General features: G+C 39.3%; 1 protein-coding gene across 19 annotated transcripts in view; it reads right to left on the bottom strand.

Annotated features, from left to right (window-relative positions):
• Positions 1-5,907: 5,907 nt before the first annotated feature.
• nfasca (neurofascin homolog (chicken) a) overlaps positions 5,908-13,336 on the bottom strand; it is a 134,117-nt gene continuing 126,688 nt past the window's right edge. For 17 of the 19 annotated variants that reach the window (XM_076749919.1, XM_076749982.1, XM_076749910.1 and 14 more), the window contains one exon: positions 5,908-11,472. In XM_076749919.1, the coding sequence (XP_076606034.1) occupies positions 11,244-11,472 (229 nt within the window). In that variant the 3' untranslated portion in view covers positions 5,908-11,243. The remainder of the gene's footprint in view (positions 11,473-13,336) is intronic. The other 2 variants (XR_013078224.1, XR_013078225.1) reach the window with 2 other exon arrangements.

The raw sequence follows: 13,336 nt of genomic DNA, 5'->3' as shown, positions 1-13,336 counted from the left end.
ACGTTTCCCGGTGGAGATGGAGACAGCATCTGTGACCACAAGAAAAAAAGACAAATTGTTGTCCAACACCTTGTTTCCCATCAGACTCTTTGTTACATTACAGAACACCAGAAGTCCACTCATTCCTATGAAGGACATATTTCTGAGATTTTTTTTTTTTATTCAATTATAGTAAGGACAAACAAAGGTTGTGGGACTCTTTCATAGCCATGAATTCATATTCTTATATAAGGCTGAACAATAAATCCCAGAAAAAGAGCAAAGTCAATGATGAATCCTATAAGTACAGTACAGTGTATGTCAGAACACATCAATGAGCCATGCTGTTGGGTGTGGACGTGTGCATTAATAAAAGAATTGAAGTAGACATTTAAATGTAATGCAAAAGTTATTTTTCTTCGTTAATTACTATTATACAGTAATGGCTAAAGTAATTCAATTACTTTTGAGAGAAGTTAACTAGAAACTATAACTAAATACTAAGTTTCAGTGACTTGCACAAGACTGATTACAGGCACTGCATGACCTTTCCCTCAGTTACATTCTTGATCTCCTTGTCCTGTATTCCATTTCTTGATCACTCTGATCCTCTAATCTCTCCCTTTTATCCATCCCAGGCTCCAACTGCGAAATGAAAGGTGATCCTGTCGGTTTTAGCCCCAACCCTTGGGAATCATCTTCCCCCATCTATCAGATTTGCTGACTCTTTGGACTGTTTCAAGCGGCTTCTAAAACACATCTTTATAGGCAGGATAGGATAGGCATTCATTTCTTTGTTCTTTTTGTGTATGAAGCACTTTGTAACAGTGTTTCAAAAAAGTTCATCAATAAAGATTTGCTTACTTACTTACTTTGTGTTCCGTACAAATTATCAATTTGATAGTGAACATGGTTAACATTATACCTACTAAGAATCAACATGTTAGCATTAGCATTAAGCTTAAAGCACCACAAGCAGCCTCGAAAGATTGCTGCCATGGCTGTAGATTCATGTTTATTGTTAGGATCTGGTCATTTAAAGGAGCCAAAATGGCATACTGCGACAGAGAGAACAGGAGACCAGAGAAATTTAACAGTTTTAATGATTCTTCCAAGAATGTGCAAACAGACAATTCTAGATGAATCACAAAACTTGGAGAAGAGGAGCAGCCTGAAGAGTGTCAAATCCAATCCTTATGGAAGATGCAGACAGGGCAAGGCATAAACGGAGAGAGGTGGGGATTAGGCACCTGAGCACAAAAAAAACAGTCAGGAAGGCAGGGAGCAGACAGGCAAAACAGATATCAATAAGTACTTCTGAGTTCTGTTGTTACCATACAGATGAACTGATGATTCAGTGAATACTGGGTGAGGCACTGGTGCTTATATAGTATGGGAGCAGGTGAGTCTTGATTGCATGTAAGCAGCTGTGCTCAGGAGAGTAGGAGGGCATCCTAAAAAGTTCCATTCTAATAGGACAGATTTGTAACATTCTATTAATATTTACAATCATAGCTGAGTGTGTCATGGCAAGTTGGTATCTTCATCAAATCCTCACTCAACAGCATATGCAGAGGATGGAAATACAAGACACTGCCAGAATCTGACCCAAAGGCTGAATAATGTTCTGGCCATCTAGGAGATGCTAACAAAATTCATATTTAACTTTGTCATCTGAATTTCATTAGAGGAATTAATATACAGTATGCCATCTTATTACTAAACTTGGAAACTGAGCACACACATGCACATACACACACACACACACACACACACACACACTCCCACAATACCTAGGAACACAGTTGCCCTTGCTCTCCACAGTCAACTCAGATTGCAGAGTACTCTTAATTGACTTTCTCAACCTTTGGCACGGTTGCTGCAGAAATGCAGAAATCTTTTATGTGGAATAAGATGTAATAATTACTCAACACATCCTCTGAGACACTGAGCTAAGGCTGCTTCACTCTACTCCTTTCTGCTTGTCCACGTATTGGGTTGCTAATGGCTTTTACCCACTGATGTATGAGATGGTGGAAACGTCGTCTATGGAGGGCTGAGACATTAATATTTACCAGCCTTGAGGGGGTCAAGGCAGAATGGATCAGGCCATCTTAAATAAAACATGTCACCACCAAAGCGACCACTCCCTCATGCTCTCTCTCCAACTCTGTCATACCCACAGCCAGATTTACTGTCGGAGAGCGTTTTATTAATCTTTGAGCTGGTTTTGTGTGTGTCATTTTTGTACAACAAGCTCAGCGGTCATGGCAGTTTAATGGGAATGGTGTAATCCACTTTATCCCAAGGTATGGGGGATAAATCATCAGACCGTAAACTTCTACTTTGCTTACTTTATGGGCTGAAACATGACTGTAAAAAATGATCAGTGTGGTGTCTGGGGGTGTAAAAGCTTTTAGGCAGAATACCTGTACCAGATATCAAAGTTTTATATTGCAGGCTTTTAGACATTACGTTGAAGGGTTAAAAAGCAGTGCTCTCCTGGATTTGTAAATGTAGTTGGCACCAGAGAGATAAAAGTGCTCACCATTATCCAAATGTGACGTACAGGCACTTCTGATTGAGCAGGTCATGTAGGTATTATCATTGATTTGTACTGGGGAAGATGTGGGCAGATCACATATAATGTAACAGTATAGTATCCGGACTTGGGAGTTGACCCCCGTACAGCGGATAAACATGGATATAGTATCTGTGATGTCACTTGTAGGTTTTCTGAACGGGTGTTCTGATCATCTTCATCAATCACTGGAGCCCATGACTTTTAATTTGGCTAGGGTGGCAGAATTTGTGTCCAGCAAATGTGGGATAAGCAATCAACAACACCCCATAATGGGCTGAGGCACCGGTCAGTTGAATGACAGCTCCCCTGATTTAATTCATCAAAGTCTGTTTACGGGTCTTGGGGTGGGCTACTACATATGTGAAGTAGTTAGAAGTCTTTTGTAGCTCCATAAAGAGTTTTGCAAAGTGATGAGATGTGTTTGGCTCTAAAGACTACAAGTAAAAAAAAAAATTAAAAAAAATATGGGGGTATAGAGTTACAAAGAAGTGATCTTACCAGACCTCTGTAGCCGGCTACTCATCTCTGCTTGAGAACAGAGGCTATAGCCTCTACTAGCATACCACACCTGAGTAATGTAGACACCAACTTTTGACAAGGAAGAAGAATCAGTAGAAAAAAACAATATGATAAGCCTGGTTCTGCTGCAATGATTTTGATCTTTTTTAACAAGTCTGTTCATCGTGAGTCTGACTCTGCTAAAGCTAAATGCAAGTTTAAACATTAGAAGTGCTCTAACTCTTGAGAAACACCAGTCTGTGCCAGGAGTGTGTTTTATCCATCTAATTTGAAACCAGTTGGACACATGCTGACCTGAATCAATGGCCTGTTTGGCAAGGAACAAAATACTACATGTATCAACAACACAGGAAACTATTCACATCGCCTGCCATGGCTGAATCCAAATGAAAAGTTATTTTAATTTTCACGACACTAGCACATTGTCATACATATTATGTCTACTATGTAGTAGACAGCTGTTACTAAGTTCTGCTAACATTTTAAGACACCAGCTGAAACAGTTCCAAAGAAGACATAAGTTTTCACTTGAATCTTACACTTGCTAGGTGTAATGCCCAATGTGAAATAGCGGTTGACATGGGACATCATTTTGAAAAGTGGCATAACTTGGAGGATGAGGAGGAGCAAATTATAGCAGCTGTTTTGTGTCATCTCTGTGATAGCACACAAAGTACTCCTATAACAGAACACAACCTAATGTCAATAACATTGTACTGTTATAGGCAGGGGCAGGGCTTGCGGACAGGCAAGCCAGGCAGTTTCTTGGAGCCCCTGGCCACTAGGTGGGTCCCGTAGGGCTGCCAAAATATACTCCACAGCAATGACAATAATGAGCAATTTGTCATGACATGACACCGCAGTAGCAAACCCCCCTTGTGGGGCTCCGCCCTATCTGCGTTCAGCCTGCACCTGACCCTGTACTGTGCGAAAAGTGAAATTTAAGTGTGATTTGTCCGGTGTTGTGCCGAAACATGATTGCGGCCCACATGATGAATGCTATGAAAACAAGACACAACAACATTAGTAGGCTAGCTAGCAGCAGCCACTAGCCTGATGCTGGTAAGTCCCGCTAGATTTGCTTCGCTCACCACCAGCAAAAAACAACAAAAAAACTTCTATTGAGTGTCAGATAGACAGGCAGACTGACAGTCAAATAATAATGACAATAATACTAGCCTAAAAATAATAATAAGAAGAAGAATAAATTGCACCTTGTATGAAAAAGCTATGCATAATGATGGATATGTGTATACTCCAAGAGGAACATTTAAACTTAAAACGTGTTGAATTATGATGTGAAATCTTTTTGAACTGACTTAATAAATATGTTATAAAAATATTTATTTCTTATCTCTCCTCAGGATCATTACTAACATTTTTAAAACCAGCAAAGCCAGGGAAGGATAACATGCCCGCTCCCAACACTGATAATGAAAACTATAAGTTCAGTATCCCATTTATTTACTCAGGTTTGTATTTTTTAATATTTTAAGTTCTACTAATTTGCATTGCACTTTTGGAATAAAGGCAAGTTCATATTTTATATATTTTTGTTGTTGTCAGATTATTTACAACGATTATTGATAGGCCTGGGCTTTAAGGGACCTCCGTTGGTCCCTGGACCTCACTTTGAGAACCACTAATCTATTTTTCCAGTATTCATCTCAAATGTCCCAGAAATTGTGCATTTATGTGTGCAAAAACCAAATTTTTGGGGTGTGCATGGGTGGGGTGGGGGCCCCAGGGATTTCTTGCTTGGAGCACCAAGAGACCCTAGCAACACCACTGCTTGTAGGTCAAGCAAAGCTGCTGACTTGACTGAATTTGAAATTAGACACCAGTGTTGGCAAGCAAATAAAGGGTTTGATCATTTTCTATTAGCAACTTCCAATTTATAATTAGCAACTTCCAATGTTATTTTGCACTAGCTGTCAACTAATGATGTATAGTTGTCACCTAATCATGATTCTTTGTCTTAGAAAGTACTCTTATTTTTTTGTTTGGTGATTTACTTTAGCAATTTTTAGGCATTAGCCTCTTCACTATTGTGTAGGAAAGTGCTCAAAGATGACTGGGCATGGGAGACAACATGGTAATAAACATAGTGCTTTTCAGTGATTGGCCACAGGAAGTGGAAAATGTAATTTTTAGCTAAAATATTTTGCTCAGTTTGGACTGTATGGGAGTAGTTAAAGTGAGCCTCACATCTCTGTGGTGCAACAAAACATCAACACAGTTTTTTTTATTGTTTTACATTTGTTTGCAACCTAATCTAAGAGAGAATTTGCATATAGCTGGTGCAACAGGCCACAGGCCCCCGCCATCCTGCACTCAATAAGCAACTACAGATAGTGGATGGATGATATTACTTCAAGGCAACAGCACTGGCTTCAGCTTTTAGAATTGGTGGTGGTCCTTGGTGCAAATCAGACCAATGGTTATGTCAAGACAATGATGGTTGGCTATGTGCATAATTACTTAAGGCTGATTCCTGAAGAATAATTCACAACAGTCAAATGTATCTGTGATGATCTGTTTTCAGCCAAAAACAGCATAAATGACATGTCTGATGAAATCTGTTGAGATGGAAGCTGTACACTAATAATCATAACCAACAGACAGATGTTGCTGACCTCCAAAGTAACTGCTAAGGGCTACATTACATTACCTGGGGGACCTTGAAGACTTACAGCTGTTCAACTATCCACAATGATAGACATGACACTTTTCTTGTTTAGTCTTTGAAACCATGCTAAAATGTTGTATCTGCTTTGAAAATGTCACAAAAACCCACAGATGAACAGAGACCAGCCGTCAGGAGGTAGAGAAAAGGAGATAGCTTTACTATAAAGAAGGCGTCGCTAGCAGAAGTTGCAACATCTCATCATACACGCATACATGGTGAATATATTTATGCCATTTTCTTTTGAGTATGTACCTTACAAAAGCTGTTATTTTGCGTGTTGAAGCAAGACTTTGACGAGCTGCTCTGTTACACATGGTAAAAACAAGTAGATGCTAATGAGAGTTCATAAAAAAAGCCAAACAGCACGTGATCAATCATTAAAAATATCCCGTTGCAAAACTTGTATGTGCACCAGTAAGATTCTAGACATTGCAGCATTTTGAAATGAATAAAAACACAAAGCTGTTAAACTGGACACTGACATTTTCTTTTTCCCCATGAAAGGGAGGCTGAGGCGATGCGGACAGTAAAAAGAGACGCTCAGCTCTGTACGCACCTCTAACCAACGTGCACAAACAACAGAACGAGATGAAAAGCAGTGTGTATCAGCAAATATGCATAATTCTCTTTTCTTTGTTACATGGCCAGTCAAGAACATTTCCCCACTGTGATCCACTGGGGGTGGGGGTGGTGCAGGTTTCCAGGCCAGATCTGGAAGAAAACACTTCCAACAAGTCCAGTTAGAAAGTTCAGACCTACATTTCAAACCAGTTTTGATATCTGAGATTTTTCTTCCTGTTTTCTCCTAATTCAGCACTGGGCTCTTGTTTTTGTCAAGATGTCTATGCTTGATGCTGAAACTAACAAACCCCTGTGGTCACACCAAAGTTAGAGTGAACAATACTGTGAAACAACGGCAACAGAAAAAAAAAAACAGCCAACTGATTAAAACTCACAGGATATTGCTTTGAGTTTCTGCAGAAAGACATACAGGAACATGAGTTTTTGGAAAAGGGAATTAGTGGCAGAGAGGCTGTGTTTTAGATGAATCAGACAGAAGTGGTTTCAAAATGGCTCGACATATGCTGTGTTCCATTTTAGGGGCCTTGTCCTTCACGGTCTGCAGACTGAAAATGCCGTAATGGATTGTCAAAGTCGCTCCTAACAAAGCCCCCGCCTAAATTTTGTCAATGGATTGCAGGCCAGTCACATGTTTAATGGTGCATTTAGGTAATCCTTGTCAACTTGGAATTGTATCATATGTCGTATTAAGCTGAGTAATGTAAAGCCAACGCAGGATGTAAATAATGACTGATGAGAAAACACTCTGCTGTTTGTTCTTGTTTGCAGCTGCAAATGTTCTTAATCACAGGGCATTACGGAGAAATGATTTTGAATAGAATGATGAATACGTTTCCCTTTTTACCTGCTAGATTGTTCAACAGCTGTCCACCATGCATTAAAGTGATCATGCCCAAGTTTATCACTGGTATTTACCCCCTCAGAACCTTTTCAACCAACATCACATAGCATAACGACAGCTGGCACCAATCAGGGTGTATGAAAACTTCTTACATTGCTGATTGTCCCACCATCACTGACTTCACTCACCAGCCAAGGGCGTAGAAATTACATAGTTGGCACTGCAGTGAGAAGGCAGGGAAAAAATGTTGTACCAAAGATTCACAAGGTTCTCAAAAGTTCAGGTTATGGGAAGTTATGTTAATTGTAATTGTTAAGTATACTGTAATTGTTAAGGTTCTGCAGTGAAAGGGCTACAATATTTCATTTGAAGGGAAATTCCTGCTGGTAATAGCATAAAATGTTCAATTTTTCAAGTTGACGAAGAGGGCCTGAATGCAGCATTAAAGATCTAAATGGCCCAAAATGGACAAGAATACGGGCAGCACTGTGGACAGTGGACATGCAAACACTTGTGATGACATTGGGCACCTGCATAGGCAGACATAATCACACATGTTCAGTGTATGGTCCAAATCAATTTTGGATTGCATACAAACACTTCCGGCCATGTGCAGATGACTACATTTACATCTCATGGACCTTCACAATTACACAAACAGACTAGTTTTGGTCTGTGTCAGGCTTGACAGGAGGAGCAGACTCAATCTTCAGACTTCTGAGGTGACCCCTGAAATGGGACTAGATATGCAACAATAGGCATGTTAGGTGAAAGGCATTATGGGAAGAGGGAGTCATCTCAGAGAAAAAGAGAGAAGTATAACAGTTTAAAGAAGGGGAGTTTGTTCCAATACCATAGCAAATGCATGTTTTTAGGCCTACTAGCAGCTTGTGTGCGACAATGCTACAAACAGTATATTGCAGGAGCACTTACATCTTATTTACATCATTAAGAATCTAACATATTCCTCTTTCACAATAGAATCCAAACCATCATCAAATCAGTGACTGATAGACTTGCCACAGTCGGTATCATATTTCACAATGTCAAAGCAAAGGGCAACATAGAGTGAGGGATGATTCTTGTTACTTTTTCAGAGTGCAAATGTTAGTCAAAGCTACATTACAAAGGTGCATGACAGACTAAAGATGCACCTGTCGCATTTGCTTGGTGGATACAGATCTGTGACTTTTTGTTTCTTTTTCGGATAAAGCATTTTTCTGGGGAAATCGACTTTTAAATATTTACAAAGATAAGAGACTTTTTTCAGGACCTACAAGTACAGAATATGTGTCAAATAAATAATAAGCAACAATACTCATTTTCTGTGTGGTGGAAAAGTTATGTTACATAAATTTGAATAACAACACAGAGTAACTGTAATACAACATGAGTACAAGAAGAGCAGCACAATGAACAGATAAACATGACCTTTTTCATGACAGGTTTTTTTTTTGTTGTTTTCTTTACAACAGAAAAGCTAGCTGCTTCAAAACTATCTTGAACATACTGTTGTGATTAATGCCTCTCATATGAACAATAACAGATTCTGGAGACATCTTTATTTTGGCTATTTCTGGTGTGAAACAACAAAATAAGTTGATCAAAAATGTGTATATAACAATTATTAAATTAAGGATTAATATATTAATACCATCCACATAATGTAATAAATAGAAATATAAAATAAATATTTGAAATACAATGTTAACTCCAATCGCTAACTGCAGTGAAGATCTATTTGATTTAGGGTTTAATAGTGCTGTTGAGTAGCAGGTAAATACAGTATGAGTGGCAAAATTACGTGGTGAAATCAATGAGCACTCAGTGAACATTTAGTATAAAATAAAGAAACCTAAGGAAATCATTGATCGTCAGTCCATCAGTGTGCTAACAGAAGGACCACACGACGAATATGGTTGTAGGACAAGTGAAATACTGAGCATACGTACTTCTAAAAACTAGTTCTGTTACTCAGATTTCTTTTTTCTTTCATCCTCCACAAAAACTAAAACATAAAATGATGTGTTTCATTTCAAAGGTGACTGTGAATTTAATGTATATATTTTCATGCTGTAAATCTTGTAATTTAAGTCAAGTATTCTATGCAGCCCTAACACAGTCTTTTTTCATCAGTAATTGATTGAGTTTATAAAAAGCAGAGGGAAGGAAAGAGGTGTAGATCCCTTTGTCAGGGTGGGTTCAGACTAAACATAAAGAGAATTCTGGAGGTGCTGTGATTGCATAAAATCAATGCAAAGACATGAGGGGACAAAAGATCATGAACTGAGCCAAAGATGTATGCATTTAAATTGAAAAAGTTTCAACTTGAGCAAACAATTTGAGCCTATTTGAGGCGTTATGTCTCCAATTCATGTACATACAGACAGAAGAAACTAAGGAGAGAGGTTTAGTATAAAGTAGCAAGGTTTGTAACTAGCTAGCTGACAGGTAACGTCTGTACATTGGCTTTTTTAAGGCAAATAAATACAGAGTGCAAAAAACAAGTGGTGAAATTTGGGTGAAAATTAGGTAGGTAAAAATTTAGTCTGAACACACCTTAAGGATCCTAGCCTCTCATGCTGCATTCATGTCCCACAGGAGAGAACGGAGACCTTAACTTCCATTTGAAAACATTCTACATTTCAGCTTTGAGTTGCTAAAGACTCACTGGAAACTTTGGGGTTGGGACCCCAAACTTCCAGAACTCTGGTGTCACAATAGAGAAAATTATCACCATGTTGGATTGATGTTGCCATGTCTGGTGTAAAGCATACTTTCCAAAGTACCTCTCACTTATTCATGTGTGTAACAAATAAGAAACCAAAGTCAGCTTAAAACAGAATCATGGAAGCGTTACAGCTCTAACCAAGTGCAACTGTCAGTATTTGAACCGTCAACCAACAGTTCATCCCATTTTACATGAATGCAGCAATAGCCTGTATGCTAACTAGGGAATTCACTGGGTTGTGAACTACTGGTGTTTCTCAAGCAAAACTACCTTTCCTCTCTGTTGCCTTCCCATTTCTCTTGCACTAAGTTACTACCATGCTATGGTAAATGATATCTATCATCTTTTAAAAAATGGGATTCAATAACAACAACATACTGTAGCAGAGCTTACAGCTTGTGGCAGAAGTAGCTTTTCTTGTGGTGGCCATTTTGAACATCTGCACTAACACATTGCATTAGAGGTAAGAAAAACATGTCTACCACATCATACAAGGCAAAGTGAATAAAAGCACGTGATTTGGCCTGTAAGTGGTAAAAAAGAAACCCAAAATGTGTACTTTTGCTGACCGGATTTAACCCAAAATGGTATGGAGGTGGTGATAGTGCATAGTTTTGTAGGGCACTAAAATGTGTGCCATGACTGTATACAGCACTCATTAAGATTCAATGATTCATCTACCAGCTGTGGAAAAACTAAAATCTTTCATTGCGTAAATATCAATATGATAAACATATCTGCCGACATCCTGTTGAGTTTGACGGTTAGAAGTTGATATGTTACAGGACGGGGCGAGGGTGTGTGTACGGGACCTCTCGTGTGTACTTTACTGGGATGCTACACAGAGGTATGAGTGGCGTATCAGGAAGGAGAGCACAGAATCTGAAAATGTTCAGAGCAGAAACAAACCAAAGAAAAATCTCTAAAGAATGCTTGTTGATGCCTCCAAGTGCTGAAAGCTGCCCCGAAGGCACACTTAAGTCTGTGTGGGTAAAGGGCAGGCAGAGCGCAGTGGAAAACGAGCACTGTCCACTTTGTCCAAACGTCACCTCCAAGGGGCCAATTTCTTAGAGCTGGAAACAAAAAATAAAGGCTTGTGGTCTAATTCCACTCCCGTGTTCCCCTCTTACTTTATCTGTAGAGGAAAGCCTACACAGTCTCCAGACAGGCCCTGCTGCGTTTGTTCTGTGTTTAATGTGTTTCATATATTAATATACAGTATTCATGTGTGTGTTTGTGTCTGGTGTATGGTGTTGTGGTTTGTTGTTACGCCCTCGAATCAGAGGGCCACTGAGTCCCCCCATGTGCAGCTACAGCGCTACGCCAGCGAGTAGATGGCGTTGACCGGCGAGGTGGCCTCAGAGCTCTCGTTGCCCTCCGTCTCGTCCTTGTCCTTCTTCACTGTGTACTGGCCAATGAAAGAGCCGTCCTCATTGAACTGGCCATCGCCGCCTTCGCCATAATCCACCAGACTGTCGTCGCTTTCCTTCACGTTTCCATCCAGTGACGTCTGGCTGCCCTGTAGGGGTTTGTTGTCCTCATCACTGCTACAAAGGTAAATGAGGAGGAGAAGGGACAGTTAAAATGGGAACAGGATGTTGTTACATTGTGTGAGCAGGAGTTCAGGACCCGGTCGTCCCCATTGGCACAGGTTAGAAGGGGGAAGTGAAAGGTTATGGGCATTGCAGGTAAAGAAATGATGTTAATTACGTATTTTCAACTTCTATTGACAATTCTCGGTGAAGTGACTGAATGTTCAAGTCACTGAGGCTTTGTCAGACTAGGTTTCTTACTTTTATGATTCATTTCTTTTCCATGTGTTCCTAAAAGGATAGATTTGAATATTTTCAATTCTATATTGATACAGTACTACAGCACATGCTATATGCCATTTGAAAGGGTTCTAGCCTTCTGTAGTTGTTCCTCCTGACCATACTGGCCATGAAGTGATTCTTTCATAGACAATCTTAGGCTATTGTTAGTTAGCAGCAGTCAGGGTTAGTCAAACCATGTGGATATATACTTCCTAGTAGTCGTTTACAGGTTTAATGCTGATGTTAATACATGCTATTACCAGGATGTATTCCACCCCAACAAGGAAACACTGTCCATGGAAAGACAAAAGTTAATTTCATACTAAAAAAACGTAACCTTGGAAGATACCCACAATATTTGGCTGAAGCTCAAATTATTGTTTCTGTGTCCACATATTTGCGAGGACATGTGTGACATGAATGTCGTCATCTGCCTATATCGCAGATGTCCACAAAGACTCAATGTGGAGTCTATGGATGTACCAGTGCAGTTAGGGTGGTTTTCCACCCAACTGAGGTACTTTTCATGTGGGCTGGTCGGTAACAATACTTTGGTTCAAGTTGTGATAATTTGGCTCTAACACACAATGACTGACAACTGATGATGACCAAATGTCATTTCTAGAATTGTATCATGACCAGTACAGACAGTACAGAAGAAATGATTACAACTCTCTCAACCTACATATGGCATGTAAGTATTGTATTAAATAGATTTGAGAAAATCTAAATCTATCCTTTAAAAACATAGCTGCATTAGCATTTTATACCAAAGATGCTTGTTGATCTCCAGTTAGAAGTCGATTTTGCAGACTATACAGTATTTGCCTCTATGTTTTAAAAGCAACCCTGTCTCCTGAAAATTCATATTCATATAAAACTAATTTTCACTAATATGTTTTATAGGAAATGTAATTTTGCCTGGAGTAAATTCTTTATCAGCAACATCAGTGAATGTATCTGCCAATACAAAATGTTTATACTAAATGAATCTGAAAAATGATCACTGTCACTATATTTCATTTGTTTTAGTCATTCCCTAGCCTTAACCCAGCCCTCACCCTGATAACACATACGATGCAGGACATGAACTCCAGTCTCCAACGTCACACTTTTAAGCTTCATTTATGTCTGTCAACCTCGTCCCTACAACTTCTGTACAGTATTAGAAAATCAGACTTCCTGGAATGGACTATTATTGCCAGTGAAAACATTCCAGGCAGCAATTGCATTACCTAAAAACTACTGTAAACATACAGTATTTGATAGGAGACAGGGGTGATTAAAAAATACGAATACTGTCCTCAAAAATTCCAATAATACATTTGCATACACATGCTAAATGGTGGCCATATTCTGACATGAGATCTAAGCATGAAAACTGCATTACACTTCATTCGCTGCGCTTGATCTCAGTTCAGAGGATGACTGCATATCTCCTATCTCTGACATTAGGGGACAGAGAACTTCATGCACAGGGATAAAGAGCTATAGACTAGCATTAGCTTTCTTGTCTCAGACCAAGCCGGTAGCATAACAGCAAGAAATGCATTTAAGGGATGCAAAAGTGAGATATTTTTCCGTGGGATTTCTCTTT

This window comes from Chaetodon auriga, chromosome 2 (assembly GCF_051107435.1).
Source record: "Chaetodon auriga isolate fChaAug3 chromosome 2, fChaAug3.hap1, whole genome shotgun sequence".
NCBI lineage: Eukaryota > Metazoa > Chordata > Actinopteri > Chaetodontiformes > Chaetodontidae > Chaetodon > Chaetodon auriga.
This window is presented reverse-complemented; position numbering and strand designations above follow the sequence as displayed.